The 18,676-nt window shown below is 31.7% G+C and overlaps 1 protein-coding gene across 1 annotated transcript in view; it reads right to left on the reverse strand.

Moving 5' to 3' along the window:
• Nucleotides 1–545: 545 nt before the first annotated feature.
• Nucleotides 546–18,676, reverse strand: part of LOC114128604 (unconventional myosin-XV) — a 29,843-nt gene continuing 11,712 nt past the window's right edge. Inside the window, 37 exon segments of the mRNA XM_050202549.1 lie at nt 546–948; nt 1,728–1,914; nt 2,018–2,136; nt 4,199–4,403; nt 4,497–4,652; nt 4,738–5,081; nt 5,489–5,693; nt 5,764–6,034; nt 6,110–6,177; nt 6,281–6,360; nt 6,457–6,487; nt 6,613–6,784; nt 6,882–6,985; nt 7,113–7,241; nt 7,385–7,522; nt 7,615–7,888; nt 8,018–8,198; nt 8,803–9,145; nt 9,381–9,629; nt 9,730–9,822; nt 9,918–9,995; nt 10,712–10,908; nt 11,372–11,516; nt 12,095–12,444; nt 12,998–13,128; nt 13,334–13,438; nt 13,545–13,783; nt 13,861–13,986; nt 14,611–14,676; nt 14,930–15,341; nt 15,486–15,646; nt 16,336–16,509; nt 16,598–16,731; nt 17,770–17,808; nt 17,811–17,925; nt 17,995–18,322; nt 18,419–18,643. Of these exon segments, the coding sequence (XP_050058506.1) occupies nt 929–948; nt 1,728–1,914; nt 2,018–2,136; nt 4,199–4,403; nt 4,497–4,652; nt 4,738–5,081; nt 5,489–5,693; nt 5,764–6,034; nt 6,110–6,177; nt 6,281–6,360; nt 6,457–6,487; nt 6,613–6,784; nt 6,882–6,985; nt 7,113–7,241; nt 7,385–7,522; nt 7,615–7,888; nt 8,018–8,198; nt 8,803–9,145; nt 9,381–9,629; nt 9,730–9,822; nt 9,918–9,995; nt 10,712–10,908; nt 11,372–11,516; nt 12,095–12,444; nt 12,998–13,128; nt 13,334–13,438; nt 13,545–13,783; nt 13,861–13,986; nt 14,611–14,676; nt 14,930–15,341; nt 15,486–15,646; nt 16,336–16,509; nt 16,598–16,731; nt 17,770–17,808; nt 17,811–17,925; nt 17,995–18,322; nt 18,419–18,643 (6,394 nt within the window). The 3' untranslated portion in view covers nt 546–928.

Genomic DNA, 18,676 nt, shown 5'->3' on the forward strand with positions numbered 1-18,676 from the left:
GAAGGATTTATAATTTATGTTGGTTTGAACACGACGCGTGAAACCAAATGGTTATTTGATCAAATCTTGACATTTTAATACTCGGAAAAAATGTAACAAAAACATAAACGAACACAGTTTATACTTATAAAAAATAATAAATAGTAATATAATACGATGTTGTTTATACTTAGTAGTTTTGATAACAATGATCTTTATAACCAGCATAGGGCTAATTTATATACAAAATATTCAAAAGGTACCTGTTGTACAGTATTCACATTTTTGTTTTTATTCCACAACTGTTAAATAATTCATTCTCGAGTGTACAGATGTATTAATTACAACACCAATATCATCGAATAATTTCTGATAAATAACTGAAAAGTAGATTAAGTATTATATACACTATGCAGGTACAGTTTTAGAATTTTGAGGTAATGTTATAAAATAATACGACACTGTAAAATTGAAATATGATAATATACTATTCAATTTTATTGTAAATGGTAAAAAAATTAAAACAACATATATATTATATTAAATATGTATAAATAACTTCTATGTAATTTAATATAAATTGATTTATTTTATGAAACAAAAAAAAATATATATATAATAATAATAATAATAATAAATAAATTTAAATAATTATTTTATGATTATTTAATATTACGCACAACTAGGTAGGTAATCATTTTTGTATCAATAAGTATAATAATTTAGTCTTAACTTTTGTATTTGGCCTGTTTATTTTTAAAATTGACTATAAAAATTTCTGTTGAAATTTATAAGTACGTTATGTTTTTGCAGTACCAAAAATGATATTATACACAAGAGTTTATTTTATTGAACAATGCGGATCTGGATTAAACCTATATTACCACACTATACTTAAATTGAGCACAACTTAAAAATGTTTTTCATTCTTCAATGTGTTGTTCTTGTCTCAATGACCACCGGAATTATCTAAAAATAAAATAATATACGTTTGAATATGTTATTAATCTAAATATTATTAGATGCTTAAAATGATTTGAGAAAACTATGTTTTAAAAAACTCATTTTTACAAATGGATTAAATTCGTCAAAAATGTTGTATTTTCACGTATCACATTATACATTTTCGTTAATTTTACTTGCTGCTGATAATGGTTTTTTTTATTATTTATTTTAATAATATTATTATTGATTTTATGTTGATAATAAAGGGGTTATAGTATTAAAATAAAATGTTTATACATAAAAAAATTGTAGTAAAAAGTAAAGAAGCAAATCCAATATTGGAATGGACGAACACAATAAATTAATAATAAAAAACATGATTATTAATTTCAAATCTAGAACAAAAGCTAAAAATATTATGATACATAAATTTATATAAATGGATTACGCATCACATTGATTAAAGTGAAATTATATTTTTAGTTTTTGTGGTTATTTAATGGTTATTGTTTTATTATGTAAATTATGTCAAGTTGCTACACGACGTGCGATACTCATCATAACAAAATCAAGCGAAACTTAAAACGTTTGTGGAAGAAAAAATAGAAAGTATATATTTCAAAAATAAATAAAACCAGTGAGTATTCAATAAGACCACAGTATGTATCAACGCATATCAATGCATATCAATATTCAAGCGTGAGGTGTAAAACACAAAAAGTTATTGTCAAACGACACTATTATGTAGATACATGTGTCGGAGACGAATTTTTAATTACATATGTATTATTAAAGAAACTCACGTCGGTGCATGGTTATGTATTGTCTGACGAGCCGAGCAATTTCGTGAGCCTGGTCAGTTTGTAGTCTAGCCACCCGTTGCTGGAACAGGTTACCACATTTGAGCTCTAAGTAGAGAGTGGCCCCTTCGCCAGCTCTCACTTTCCTAGTCGATATCACTTCACTAAATGGCACTGTTGATAAGGTTTTCTAAAAACACGTAAACGTTGTCAAATAATTATATTTTCAGTCATTGTATGTACTAGGATATAAACGATTTTTCCTTTTATTCAATTCGGAGTCGTCTACTCACATGGGTAACAATGTGAAGGAAATGGACACCGGTTCTGTTCAGGGCTAATATCTGTTGATCTCCACTGCGTTTGACCGCAAAGAAGCTAGATCCAAACAGCGGCCATTTACTTAATATTTCTGTCGAAAATTTACAAAATAAAAAATTATTATTACATAATAAAAGTATTTATAATTCAGATTATTTAATGAAATAGCCACTCGAAATGTCACACAATTATGTTAATTTATTTTTTTAAGGGACCTGCTGCGGTAAGTTTTAGAATGAAAAACGTTGTAAATTATAAGTAAGGTTTTTCTCAGCATCAAAATTTGAATTTTAGGAAGTTATGTCAATAAATCGTGTCACATTGAAACATTTGAAACGAGTATCATATTTTTTGCTTTGCATATTTTTGCGTACTTCAAATATAATGCATATTTATTCATATTTCAACAGTATATATAAACATTTCACATTTTATAGTATGTTTCAAAACTTTTAAATGTGATGATCTGTTAGCTGAGACAATAAAACATTACTGACTAACCAAAAACATACTGTGTTTAAAAATTGTCATTACGATTTATCTTCTAGGGAATGTGCAACATTTAAGTACATGTAATAAAATAGTAAGATGTTGTGTGAGTTTTAATAAAATAAATGCAATGGTATATTAAGATTCGTATCTATAGGTAATTATTTAAGCTGAAAATAGGTAACTTGTTATATTATAGTAATTTATAATACTTGTATTTATAATAAGTCGCAGTATTTGATATTTAAATGTTATAATTTAATAGTGTATTTTATAATGTATATCACAAATAAATCTAAATCCTATTCATATTATAGTAACATTAGAGTTCTGAGTGCTGATATGATTTATTATGCTAATCAATGTTTTTTTTTTTAATATTATTCATTTTAGTTGAATTTATTATAAGTTTTTATTATGTATATTACAAAAAATAATTAAGATGATAAACACACTAACATTAACATGGTGAAAAATATGTCCAACGTTCATCTTGCAAGTTAAATATTATAGAAGAAAGATAATATTTATTTTAATCGATTTTCTACGATAACAGTGATGGAAATAAATAAAAATTATTAATAATAATAAAAAAATTATGTAAATTCAAAATCACGAAATAATCGATTTTTCTGAACTATCCAGTAAACCGCAATCTATATTTTATGAAATAACGCAGTTTTAATGAACAATTAGTAAGAAATGACAATATATTTAACATTTTAATAACTATGGTTAAACTATCGATATTTCGCCTATAACATATAGGTAACGGAAACAAAAGGGTTGAAACCTAATACTGATAGAATGCAAAAAAAAGACATAGAATCAAAAATTCAAAATAAGACTTGAAAATGCTGAAAATGCAGTTAAGATACACAATATGGGTTTGTATAAAAGCAATGAGTTTGCCGTATTAGTTTCTTGAAAGTCTTGAAATAAAAAAAAAATACAGTTAAGTATCGTGTAATCACATAAAACGCATTCGGTGGGCTTTGTCAGAAATTAGGTATAGCGTGGCCATTAATATGTAGTAAAACAATACTGTACCTACATACGCGTAACCAAACGTAATCTCACTTAAATATTTTATTGTTGACGTAGTTTATTACAGAGAACGAATTTATATGTACTAAAATAAAACAAGAAATTTATTAAACGTGTAACAAATATATCTCAAATTATGCATTTATTCTTATCAGACATCAACATAGTATGTTAATATATTATAATAATATGCTATTTATATTGAGTATACCTACCTATATATTTATTTTAAATAAATTAGGTATACTAAATTTGGTAGAAAATGTGTTTTGAATTGCAGGTCATAGACGTTGTTTTATATAAAATAAATTTAACCAAATTATAATGAACTAGGTATGTTAATCATCTCATTATTAAAAATTTTAATGTACTGCATAGTTTTATGACTTTAAACATTAACCGATGTTATTAAAATGTATACAATTTAATTCTTAAGTTTTTTTTTATGATAGTTCTTAAAACTTAGAAAAATAATAATAATTAAAAACTTATGATATTATTCAAGTTCAATAATTAACAAAACAGTAAAATCGAATATAATTTAGTGATTTAGGCTGTCAAATCTGAGATTTTGTGACAAATAACTCGAGAATTTCATTAATATACAGATGACTTACCTAAAAATTGAGCTTTAGCTTCCACGCTGTGTAGTGTTTCGATTTGCGGCCAATTGTTTTGAACCATTTGTACTAGCTGCTGAGGATTCACTTCATTTTGCATAAGTGCTGGTTTGGGCAAAAGGAATTTCGTTTCTTTTAACGTCGGCGGCTGAACCATATCAGCTGCTCGGTGCAGCAAAGCAGCTAATGTACAAACTTCATACTGTAAAAAAATTTTGTGTTAATCGGGTACGCGTAAAAACAAACTACTTAATTCATAAAATTTAATATTTTTAAGTTTATAATGTAGACTTACCAATAAATCTTGGGGTAACTGGCCGAAAGGCAAAACCAACAGGAGGCCTTCCAAGTAGTCGGGTGCGATTTGGTTGAACAGCACTTGGACGTAAAGTTGACTGTCTAGCCGCAACGGGAAATACCAAACGGACCGACAGAATATCAAATAAAACACCTAAACAACGACAAAAACAAGAACGCATTTCGCGGTTAAAAATGGATTTTGTTCAACTATAGTTTGCAGTCCACGTGGTAATTACCTGTTGGTTTTTGTGCAGTTCAGTAGTCACGTCCAGTATGTACTCGTCCGCAGCCAACGGCATCGTGAATGCGTCACCTTCGACGATACAGTACAGCGAGAATTCCTCCATTTCCAACGGATCGTTGACGTTGATCAGCGAACACATGCCGGCAATGACGTCGGCTACTACGGTCGTGGACTTCGTGTTGACCACGGTTTCGCTGCCACCCGGCAACCGGTACATCTGTCTCTTAGAATTGCGACCAGCAGAAACGGCGGTCACCTCCTCGACGCTGGGCACGTTTTTCCGGCCACCGTATCTCAACGTCTTACGCAAGTTTTGCAGGCATACGTTAGCGGTACCTGGATAAAAATAAAATCGTTATAAACTCCACACAAAGACCTTTCAACAGGTTATGTACCACTAAACAGAGCGTTGGCAAGATTTAAAATATACCTCAGAGTTCCATATATAGTTTTGTACCTAATGTATATGTTAATATTAAATGTTAATTTATATAAATAAATAAAAATACTTGAAAATTTCAAAAAAAATGTTCCATAGACTTTTCAAATATGACTTCTAACGTGTTAACAACAGTTTAAAGCTTCGATAGATAACTGAACTTTAGTTGCTTTTTAGAAAATTTCAAACTTTAAAATTTAATTAAAATTTACCTTTTTAATAGAAATAAATCGAATAATGTAATAATATTTATATTTATACTTCATTATGTAAACATAATTCGATATTAGTTATGATTTATTACCATGAAAAGCTCTCCTCTTGTCGTAAGCAGCTGTTTCCAAATACTTCAGTAAGAAAGGTCTCAGGTTTTCGGAACACGTGAAGTACGCTGCGACTATGCTGAGCAAACGCCATCCCCGTTGACAGGTCTCTGTCTTGTTATTGGTCGTTTGCTTCATTAGCTGACAGTAGACTTCGTCTCTCAAGCTTTCGAATTTATGGCAATGCTAAACACATACACACGTTAAATTAAATATTAATTTTAAATTATATACTCTACAATATCTAAAATAATACCATGAGAATAGTGTAAACGCATTTAACTTCCGTGAACTCAGGCGTTGTAGGCAAGTCGCCCATGTACCTCATAACGCACTCGAAGCATTCGATGGCCAGTGCGTCTAATTCCGGGTCTAATTTTAACAGCGATTCAGATATGGGAACGTTTGTGTATTTTACCATATCTAGTTGTTCTTTCCACGTCCAATCATCATTTTTCATCTTGGAGTTTTGTATGACTTTCAATGAACCGTTTATTTCGCCATTCGCGGATTTCAACATATCAAACCTAATTACATATCAAATAAAGAACATTTGCATATACTTTTGTTGAAAAAAATAGCTGATAAATAATTTAAATTACTTCTCCGAACTGTGTCTGAAATTGTACATAGCAAACTGAAGTAACGAATGTTTACCGTCATCTGCAGCCTGTAGGCAAATAAATTAAAAATATTTTAATGCAAACATTAGTGAAAATTATCAGAATATTTTTATTATTTTTTTTTTTTAAACACAGATAATTTGTTCGTACAAAGTGGATAGGAGGTGGTGATTCACGTTGTTTATATGGTGAAGTTGGTTTGGAATACTTCGTGTTTGTTTGTTGCCACCCTAAAAATAATAATATAAATGTAATCTATACTATATAAAATATTTTATAGCTTATTATAAAGCGACCACAGTAAAATATAATTTTATTTATTTTACCTTTGTGTTCAGTAGCACGGATCTTGTCATCCTAAAATTATAAAATGTTAATGGTTTAATTTGTGAAAATTAAATCAAAATATAAGAGAAGAAAAAGTAATGCAAATAAATACACATGCTGAGGAAAATTAACTGAAAATATAATATTTCTATTACCACTTGACGAGGAAGTCGACCAAGTGGCGCAGCATCCTTCCAAAATGAGCTCATCATTGAGTGTATTTGTCTGGATCTATTTGAATGGAATGGTATTGTTTCACCTGACATTATAGTTAGCTGTACAGAACCTCCAGCTTTACCCATCGATATATCGGCAATGTCTTCAAACCTGGTGAAACACGATATCCGACGTTTAAATTGTATTTTTTTAGTATTCTATGTAATATACAATCGATAAAAATTAAACTCAATTAGTCTCAACTCACGTTAATGTTTGCATGATTTGATATTGGTTTTCTTCTTTGCGTAGTAAATGAAGGCCCGCGTGTGCAATAGCTAAGTATTCGACTTCCCTATGCTGATAACCACACTACATAAACATAATTTCAGGAAATACATTTAATATTACTACGATGTTCACTGGATTGCGATTGTGAGTAAGAAGTTATAATGACTAATTTAATAATATAACACATAATATTAATTATTAGACATACCGAAACCGGAAAAATGCGTGAAAAATACAACGGCCACTGACGAGCCAGCTCAACGATGGAACGTTTAGTACTAGCTTTGTGATGACCCGTTTGCATGTTGCTAGCAGTCACTCCAAAACGATCCAATAACTAAAAAATGTTCATGTTATACATTCATAATGATAAATATTTAGAGACAATTTTAAATGATCCTATATTTTTCATTTTAAAAAGTTGACAATAATATTTTCAAATTTTTAAATAGATAAATTTTTTATCATATATATACGTACGTCTAACATCTCTTCGCGTTCGTCGGCGGATATTCTAGCATGTACCGAATGGAATTTGTTGAACATGTCGCCGACTATTTGACAGAATATTAAATGCAACACCAGCGGACTAGACATCGATTCTTTGGGGGTGAAAACCTAACGAAAACAACAGAAAGCAACTCAGAGGGTTCGAGTTTCACTCAGACAGAGTCCAAATTGAGCGACACATAGTGGACAGCGTTACTCACTTCCTTTCGGATATTTAATTTCCACGGCACGCGGTTATAAGTGAAATAAGAGTTGACCGGGGTTTGCAGCAGCTTCGTGGATTGTCCGTCTTCATTTTGTATAGGTGATTGTATTCTAGTTTCGGGACGACCGTTGAACTCTGGCCCTTTTTCGATCTCGTGCTGTGGCTCGGCAGAATAGTTATTCGAAACAGCATTCCGGAACATATTGTTCTGGTCGTATTCACGCGTCACAGGCTGTATGGGAGCTGGAGGACCGGTACTGTTCTTTTTCCTACCAAAAATATTTAGCGGTGATAAAACTATATCAAATTATATTGTAGGTGTATACTTAAATGAACGGTTGAAGTATAATAACAATTTATTATCGCGATCATATTATTATAATTCAAATGTGACTCACATGTTTTGATTGTAAAAGCTGTTGGATCTAGATGGGGTGATAGGCGGTGGTGGCAACCGCCAACCGGAGCTCTCAATGCGTTCAACTTGATTGCGTATAACGTTATTTGTTTGCACGTCTGAAGCGTCTTCTTTGACCACGCTCTGAGAATCGACACTGTCCACACTACCCCATCTCCCGGCTAAAAATAATATTTAAGTTAAACGAAAGAAAAAAACACAATTCTGTTCGCAAATTTTTTGATTAAAACATTTAAAACATAATATATAACTGTTTGCAAAATCACATTACCGCGATTAGGGTTGTACTTAATTTTATGAAACCTTGGCCAAAAATAATTGCAAGGCCCAAGGTCAAAACAAAAATTGAAGCCTAACATAATTAATGTGCCTTTAAAATACCAACTTTTATACTGTTTGTATTAGTTGTTTCAAAGTTCACAAATTTGAAAATAATTTAGCATATTTTGGTAGAAGAATAGTCTAGTCAAGTTTTTAATTCGTACATTTGCAACATTTCTTTACATGTTACTTATAAAGTTTATTACTACGATATTATACACATATTTTTTACAAAACTCATTCGTTATTGCTCTTTGAAACATACAATTTTAAATACTGGAAGTAATAATATTTTCGAAACAAATTTATCAATTTTTTTTGAACACGAGGTTCCAAATGTCTTAATAAAAAATGCGAATACCAGGACTTTGCACTTATTCCTTCCCCTTTAAAGGCCTTTATCACGTGCATGGAACATTTCAATATTTCAACAAGTCTTCTTACCGAGTTGTTGCTGCAAAAGTAGTCGTCTGTCAGTGTCTAGTTTTCCGGCCGTTGGTAAAGGCGTCGGCATATTATTCATAGCTTGCGGTCTGGGCTTGCTGGTCGTCGATCGTAGACTGTGGTTGGCTGTCACCATTTCTAGCTTGTGCTTCATTTCGTTACTGATCCTTAGTTTGCCTACGCTGCCAGGACTAGGTCTCATCGCACCAACTTCCAATGATTTATACGATGATTTGTGGACTTCTGTTTGCTCTTTGGGTGACGGTTGCTTCATTGCTTCGGACTGTTGTATCTCGTATTCTTCCCATTCAACTCCGTTTAGATCTCCATCTTGACTCGAATCCTAGGTACATAGTTTGATATAAGATAATCAGTGATTCTAAATGTTTAGATCGATATTTCCTACTCCTTGGTAATTGAAAGTAATAATTATTGATATATTTTGTTATTATAAGTGTCAAATATAGTATGAACTTTGTAAATTAAGAAAATTTGTCTAAAAACTATAATAGATCATTTTCATACGTAAAATTATTTTTTACAAAATTAAATTAAATTCACACATGATTTAAACTCACTTGTGATTGCTTGTGTCTTTGGTTTTGTTGTTGTTTGGACATTTTAAACTGTAAAAAACTTTGATGTGAAGGAAACCCGTTAATTTCACCAGGCACACCATTGCTAGTGCCATCACTTGGTGGTGGCCATCTCCATTTGCCAATGCGCACAGTTTTTGCTCGGCCATACGGATCCATAAACGGTCTTACTTCGCTAGGATCGCATAAGTCTGGTGGCGGTGGCATAGGAGGTGGTGGAGGTACAGAACTCTATACAATTCAAATATGTGTAAATTATAATGTCATACAATAATATATAATATTTAAATATTAAAAAATACAACTATATGATCGGTTTAAATATTATTACCTTTCCAATATTAGAATCCATGGATGATTTTCTGCTCTTTAACTCACTTAAAACATTTGTAAATGTTGAATGTGGTGATCCTGCACGGAGTCCCTAAAATTTATTTAGAAAACATTAAACCGTATATATAATATATATGTTATATAAATATAACATAGGTAGTTTATAGTTTATAATTGAGTATTCACTTGAGACTTATTTGTGGGTGTAGACTTATGTTTAGGAGGTGAATTGTTCCAGACGCCTGATGTATTTTCAGTACCAACCTACAATATAAGTGAATTAAAATTAATATATTACATTAATTTTTAACTATAATACTTAAATAAATAATTAGGGAATCGTTTATTTACATGCAATGCATAGTTAAAATCACTTGATTGTAATTAAATATTATTATAACTATTCATTCAATAGTTAAGACAATAACATGAATAAAAACATTGTGCTATTCGTATGCAAATTTTCAATGTTTATCACTTCCAGTCTTTTAGTTTTCAGCGGAAGCTAAAAAACTGGAACAACAACAAATTACATTATTGTTTTGAATTTATTAATAATGTCTTATTTGTGCTATACAATCAATTTTAATAAACGCTTTTAAAAGTAATACATAAATAAAATAATTTAATATGGTGTATATATTTATTTAAAAACACTAAAAATGTAATTGAATTAATGTTTTTTAGGATTTATAACAGTTTTATCATAAATTTATTGTATTCCATGTTTAAATTTATAATCTACAATATAAAATACTGATAACAGTATTCTAGTATAGTATTTTAGTACTTTTGTCATTGCGTAAATGAACATTTAATTTATTGCATGTACTTTCAAAATAACCGATAAGTGAATATATAAGAACGTTATGTATTTTAAGCTATTTGCTACAGCTTAAATTATATTATCTTATTACGGGTATAACTTAATGATAAAAATGGAAACGTCGGGTACGACTTGTAGTCTGATTAACACATACCGGTGGCAATAATTGTTGCTGTTGAAGCAACTGGTGGAGGGCTTGGTTCTGCGCGAGTATTTGTTGTTGAATTTGGATGTTTTGCGCCATAGCGGACTGCAAGAACGCCTGATGTAGGTTTGTTTGGTACGCGAGCATGCTGTCTCCCGACGACCCGTTGCTGGGGGAGTTGGACGTGTTTGCCGGTACGCCAAGACCTGCGACGGTAAAATCGAATCCCATATTATCGTTATTATTATAAGACAATGGGCGTAAAAACGAAACGTAAAATAAATTGAACAACAATCGATGCGAACGCGAAAAAATCACAATATTACAATTATTATTATTATCATCGTCGTAATGTACGAGATTCGATAATATGTTATTATTGTTTACGCGACGCGTTGACGGCGTTGCGCGCCGACCCGTCGAATGACGGCGGCGGTGCGTGGCCAGCAGGAAACGGGGCTGCAGGAGAAATTTATTTAGAGCGCACGCATCGTGGCATCCGTCGTCTGCATGTGAACTCTCTCAAGCTATTGTTTTCGTCTTGTGCGACCGCATTAATGATGATAATAATAATAACAATAATAATGGTATCGTTTTGCGTATATCGCGTTGTCGTTGTTAAGGTTTAAAAAAAAAAAAAACCAAAGGCAAACAATGCGTCAGACTAACCACCGTTCGGAGTGTTGAACATGCTCTGTGAGTTCATGGCGGGCATGAGTAATGAAGGCGGCGAAAGGATGGTGGGCAACACCGGTGGAGAGCCGATCAGTGGCGACATGCCGAACGAAGCGTTTCCGGGCTGTCCGGAACCATTCTGCGGAAATATTAACGTACACGATAAATATTTAGAAAAGTAATACTGCAGTTTGCAATAAAGACACACACTAGTAATAAAATAATACATTATATTTCAAGTATACAACGTTATTTGTATACTGGGGGTGGCGTAATTTGAGTTTATTCTTATGGGGAGCTGGGTGGAATATTGTAATAAATATATTTAACTTATTATGACTGAAAATAATATGATAGATGAACAGGTGATACTCTTTTACTTATTAAATAATGCATCAATATTAGATCAATACAATATAAACTATTTTAATGGTATATTAGTAATTATATAACGCACTCGGAAAAATTCTAGACTAAGCATAATGATTAAAAATAAAAAAAAGAATGTATTCTAAGATACAATCAATAAGAACTTAAAAAGGGGGTCAATATATTTTTTCACATTATAAAATGTTAAGGAAGCAATTTCCTCTACCCTAGATTATGGTTATGGAAACACTGTCTTTTGTGTCGATCGTATGCAAAACTGGGTGCAAAATACCCGCCCCATTATTTTTCTCCGACGTCAATATATCATACTATATCGCGTATAAATACCTGTTGCTGGGAGGCGACGCCTCGACCACCGCCTTTCACGGTCCGTGCGAACATAGAAATGTCTAACGACGGTTCAAAATCTCCATCCTGCAACGGACTCTCATTGGACCTTGACGCCCGACTACTTTCGATCGATCGACCGCCGCTGCCGCCCTTTATCCTCTTGGCAAAGTCACGAGAATCCAAAGATTCACAATCCTCCACGGACTTACTCTTTGATGAACCTTTGATGGACGCGGCTAGCGATCTGGCATCAGACAGTTGATCCAGAACTGGATTGAACAGATCGTCAAGGAATTGATCCACATCCGACGCTTGCGATGGCACACGTACCCGTCTAACGTGCGATGCTGATCCGAAAAAGTAATTGACATAATTTTGTAATATTATATTATTATAATTACGGTGAGAGGGGAAAAACAAAGTTTAAGGCTATAAATTAGTGTCATTAAAATAGAATGAAAATCGCCTTGGATTACCGCTGTGGTGCATCTTTAGAAATAATACTTATTTAATGTAACTGTAATAATAATAATAATAATACTATCTACGTATTGCCAGACATAAACATGTACAACGCAAGGTCAAAACACCCGAAAGCACTGTCTACTTACCATTCACATGACTGTGGGAATATTGTTAGTCAAAAAATTTAATACTTTTCTATTATAACTGGATTCGTTTGTTTAAGAAAACTTAAGACTGGCAAAAATAATTGTCAATTTGATACTTAGTTTTTTTCTCTTTACCGAATTAAAAAATTTAATTTAATTCGTAAGTATTGTTTTGTTTCTCAATAAAAACTCGCTAGCGAACTTGTATTAATAATTATTATTTTTATATTTATATTGCATTGTCAATAATTCTACTATACAATATAAAAATATTATTTTATATAGTTACCTAAAGACGGAGCTTCGCTTGTATCAGACATGGCACAGCTTCTTGCTTCAGACTTGTCAGAATGTTTGTTATCCATTTGTGATTTAATAGAGTGTGAACCGCGTTTACCCGCATACTGTGATTTTATAAATCTGTAAAAAAGAACAGTTATTTTATTATTTTATCAATGATAGTAGTATTGTGATACATTTATATTTTGTAATTATATCATTATATAAAAGCACGTTTGATAGTTTAATATTTTATTATCATTAACTTAGTAGCAATAGATAAATACGCTTAAAAGAATTAAACGTTAAACTATTATGAGTCATGAAATATATTTTTTTTTTTTACCTAGGATGGCCTTTTATGTAAGAACCTTTGTCATCTTCGCTTCTAGCATTAATATCTGGATAGTCAAAATCGATTTGACTATGAGACATCACATCTGATGATGCACTGTAAAGTTTTTACGAACAATAGGAATTAGTTTTAATAAACGGAAAAAGATTGTATATACCTACTATAAACACTAATAAGATACTCATATAAACAATAAAATTACCCATTATAATTTCTCGTTTCACCCCTTTGGCTGACCGACTCCAAATTATCGTCATCGACAGATTTGGCGATGTCGTCATCATCATCGTCATCGTCATCGTCGTCATCGTTCTCGTCTTCGCTATCAGTATCTTTTTCGGTTTCCTGTATACGCTCCATTGACATGTATCGCTCGTTGAGCTTGCTATGTGATAACCCCAATGAGTCTAGTTTTTTTGGAGCGATCGCGATTTGTGGTACCTATAGTAAATAAATTGCAATTTTTACAACGTTACATTTACATACAAAATATATGATAAATCAGTTTCATTACTCACCGGTGTTATTAAATTATCGAGACTTCTGGATCTACTGGTCTTTTCGAAGTATCTGTCGTTTAAGGCAGATTGCCGTGAAAGACCGTTCTCTACACTATGATCTCGAGACACCGATCTTACTTTTTGCTAAATATTAAAAATTAAAATTAAGTAAAAGAAACAGATAGTCTAAGGAGATACGACAAATATCGTATATTTTTAAATAAAATAGAACAGAGCAAGTAAAACACGTGTATAACGTCCTTAAACTACTATAAAACTAGAATTATATTTTAGTAATCAGCTATTACTTATTTTTTCATTAATTCAAAGCCTTCATCACGAATAAAATGTATATACTATACCTACAAACAACGTCTCGAGATACCGAATTTTGAGAACAACTATTTAATGCATTATATAACGTCATATAAGAAGTACTATTGGGCCTTTCTTTGAAACATCATTCATCTATTCATTTAATACTTTTATACATTAAATGCATAAATGGGCCAATGAAAAACTATAACAGAACACATTTTATAATTCACACATTTATTTCGAGGACGGACGTAATTAACCGAAGGCAATTTATTTATCTTTCTCGTTTAGGATGAATTGTATAACATAGTCACTAGTCTTATAAAGACTGAAATACTGTTTTTTAGTGCACGGTATTACTAAATAATAATAGTATTATAAAATTGAGCAATATCGAAACATTAATGGTAATCTACGATCAAACGTCGTTAAATGGACTTTTCGACTTACTGGTTTCACCATTGGCGGTTGAGGTGGCGGCACAGTCGGTCGGCGGTTCACAGACACAGGTTCTACCTGATGACATAGAAATCACAATTTTAAAACGCGTACGAAAAATAGTGAATGCATGTATATTATTGTACATTAATGATTTTTCAACTATTCATCCGAATAAAATTAGTATTAAAAATAAAAGTAATAACTTAGGAATAACTGATGTTGAGGTAGAAAAGGTTATAAACGAAATAAGTGTATTTGAGGGCTGTTATCTTTAAGGGTAGAAAAAAAATCAGTCATTTAATAAATAATATGAATTTGTGTACAATACCTTTGAAACAGGTGACATGGTTGACGACGGTTGCGGCGAGTGAGGAGGCTGTCTGCCAACCGGATATCCAGGTGGTGTTTCCACTTCAGATATGGAGTCAAACACGTAATCGAACCCATTTCTTTGGTCGTTGTCCAGCGCCACGGTCCATCCGTTGCATTCGGCGATGCCCCTTTTGGCTAACAGGGCGGAAGCAACCACGTGGCATCGGGTCCACGATTCCACGCCGGCGGTCATCGTCTCGCCATCGGGCATTGAGAATTCTAACGCAGTGTTGAACCGCTTCCAATTAGCCCGCCACTCCAGTAAGCATGGAGCTGAAGACCGGGCCGGCGGCGTGCATGTGTGCCCCGACAGCAACTTTCTCTGGCACACGCTTTTATAGCCGTCATAACCGTGATCGGATACATATCTGTAACAAAATGGAGACAAAAATTGTTTTACAAAAAAAAAAAAAAATACTTCTTCAACCGATTGCCATACGAGGACTAAGATTTCGTAATAGCACTATGATTGTTATGGTTATTATTTGTATAGTTTGTGCCATTTCATTTACTTCAATAAATATTTGTACAGCGGTCCAGTTGGAGGGAACGCCGATAGACAGCTGGCCATCAGCACCCAGCATCTTTCATTATTTACTTCGACGTCGTTGCGCCACGTCTGGTTCACCAATTGACATAAAATTTCGTCTCTTAGCCGTTCGTTGGCCAAACCCTAGGAAAAGTGTAGACACTAATTAAAGATTACAAAAAATACAAATATCATTTAAGTAGTTACTTTCAGGAAAAAACAGAACTGTTTTTAAATCGACTAATAGCTAGGTTATAATAATAAAAATAACGTTATAACCGGGTATAGATAAAAACAATAGTTTGTTATAGTTAAATGGAAAATTTATAAAATGTTTAAATAATATTAACATTCATATCCGACAATATGCGCATTTATTGGTTTCATATTTCATAATTTTTATCATCCAGTGTTCGTTTTTGTGTCGGTCACGTTTCATTTGACAATAAACAATACTCGATTTATAGGTAGGTAATAAAATATATATTAAGCTATTGCGAGTTTGAATACTATTTACATTTAGTATAATACTATAATATGCCAATAATACCTACAATGGTTCTAATTTAATAAATGGCTATTAATGCTGTTAATCAGTCGTTGAGGTAATAATATCATAATTGGTTGTAAAATGTGCAACAAATAATGGTGTAGGTAATTAGGAAATGAATGTCCGGTCAGTTACAATATTATGGAACAGATACATTATAATATTATTAACATTAATAACTAACTGTTTAATCGAGTAATATTTTAAACAATATCATCTATAACCAATTTACATATAAATATAATTGGTCATTATAAATAATAATAATAATAAAAAAATATACTTTGTGAATGATATAGTCTGCCAGAGCCTGTTCTCTTTTGGGCGATAATGACGTGTCGTTCATGAATCTTAATATTAATTTAAAAATCGCAATTGAATCCATGTAATCGGAATCTTTACTTTTGTGGAGAAATGGAGTTTTGATAGGTTCTTTTTTCATTCCCCATACATGCGACTGAAATAAAAAATAATAAATAGTAAATACTGTTTTTTGCTACCTAACATATTATATAATATGTAATATGTAACATATTATATATTACTTTGAAATAAATATTTGTAAACTTCGAAAAAGCATGCTGATCAATATCATTTGGTAAAGCATATTGTTCTTGAATCTCAACAATTGGACCGACTACTTTTACCAATTGCCTTTTATTGTGTAATGGTTGCCATTCTATAACCCAAAAAGTATTAGTTAACATTTTTAAGGGCTGATTATAAATTGTTTTGTTAGAAAATCACTTAGGATAAAAAATAATTAGTATGTATTATTATGTTTAAAGGAAAAAGTCAATCAAATATTAGGGATGTATCTGGGATTGGCTAGAGGAAATTAATTTCATTTACCTAAATATTATATAAAATAAAACTGGTCGCAAAATAATTTCATAGTATGATAGAAAGGGTTTAGGTGACTGGGACAGGTGTTGTAAAAGCTAACTATTCATTGTATGGGTATAATGTTTTAAATTGTGGTTTCAATGAACCTTCGCAAACTTTGTGTAATCTAGAAAGTATTCCTAGATTAATTAAAATTAATTTAAGATAAAAAAAACAAACGAGCATATACGTATTAAAAGAGATAGATAAAACTAATAAGATCTATATGCTAATTTATATTTTAAAGCAGTTATATAATTAATATTATAATTAAAATATATAAGTACGTATATTATGATAAAAAGGATATTAAAATACATATAAAAAAAAATGAAAAGTTACGCTTTAGATGAAAATATATTTTTTTCATTCGATAGACCCTTTTAATTTCCTATCGAGGACTTATTTTATTTTTTTAAATGGGACCTAATAATTACACATGTATGTATAATACTTATAAGTATTATGAGAAAATACCAATAACAATAAATAATATATCAATCCAACATAAATTTAAATGTGAAGTAGGTAGCCTTATTTAAAACATAAATTAAAAATTATTTAAGCTAACATTGTTGATCTAGTCAATGTTCAACATTATTCCGGGAAATTGAAGTCCAAAATAATAAAATATTAAAAAAATTATAATACATAGAAAACAAAAATAAAAGTAGAGTAGTAATAATAATAAATTGAATGTAAATATTGAAAATGAACTACATTCTTAATGAATCGATTAAGTGACAAAAAAAAAATGGATAAATTATATTATATTATACACATGCATATATATATATATATAGATTTTTGATCCCGTCAGAAAAATGTTTACCTTCGATTTTATTAAATATTAACGCGAGTTCTGCTGGATATCCAACGCGTTGAGACTTGGAACGGTATGTGACCTAGCATTTCTTTCCTGTTCTTCCTTTTGGGCCTTGATTATTGCCCTCTCTTTCGCTAAGTTAGCTTTTTTTTTCATTTCCTCCTGTTGAATTGGACACAAACGAAATTTAATATAATTTTCCTATAGCGTATTAGCTGTGTTTATACACACCTTCAGTTGGTTGTATCGTTTTCGCTGCCGTCTACCTCTGAAAGTTGCTTGTGCTTTAACCACACCACGTCTCAAAGTTTCGTATCGTCTTCGCTGCATCCAACCACGCACGGACGCTTGCAACTTGATCGCACTCTGCCTTTTTGCAGTATACCTGGTCCGAGCAAGGAACCCTCTGACGTTTCGCTGGAGTGTAATTGCTGCCGTGTTCAGAATCGCAGCTCGTTCACGTTCTAAATGCCGTTCCAAGTTTTCCCGCAGAAATACCCGGCTTGTGCCCAATTGATATTCGTCCGAGTGTTTTTCCAAAATTGTTTGACAAATCTCTCTAAAAAGTGTCCCAAACAAAAATTTATTGTTATAATTTATTATTATACTAATCATTTTATTTATTTATTTTTTATGATTACAATATAGTAAATACCTATTAGGGGTTCCTTTCGGTGGAAGTTTTCGTTTTCGTACCAAAACGCGATACCTGTCAACAAATTCGCTAAACTTCATACGCACCGGGTAACCCAGTTTACGGATTCGTATCGTTTCCAACATTCCTGAATATCGAAGTTGTTCCAATACCGTGGGCATATCGAATTTCATAGATACTTTCTCACAGTTTGGTTTAATGCAACGCACAAACCAAGGATGGCATCTAAACCACAAAATATCAATTATTTGACCAAAA

Source organism: Aphis gossypii, chromosome 3, assembly GCF_020184175.1.
Source record: "Aphis gossypii isolate Hap1 chromosome 3, ASM2018417v2, whole genome shotgun sequence".
Taxonomy (NCBI): Eukaryota; Metazoa; Arthropoda; class Insecta; order Hemiptera; family Aphididae; genus Aphis; species Aphis gossypii.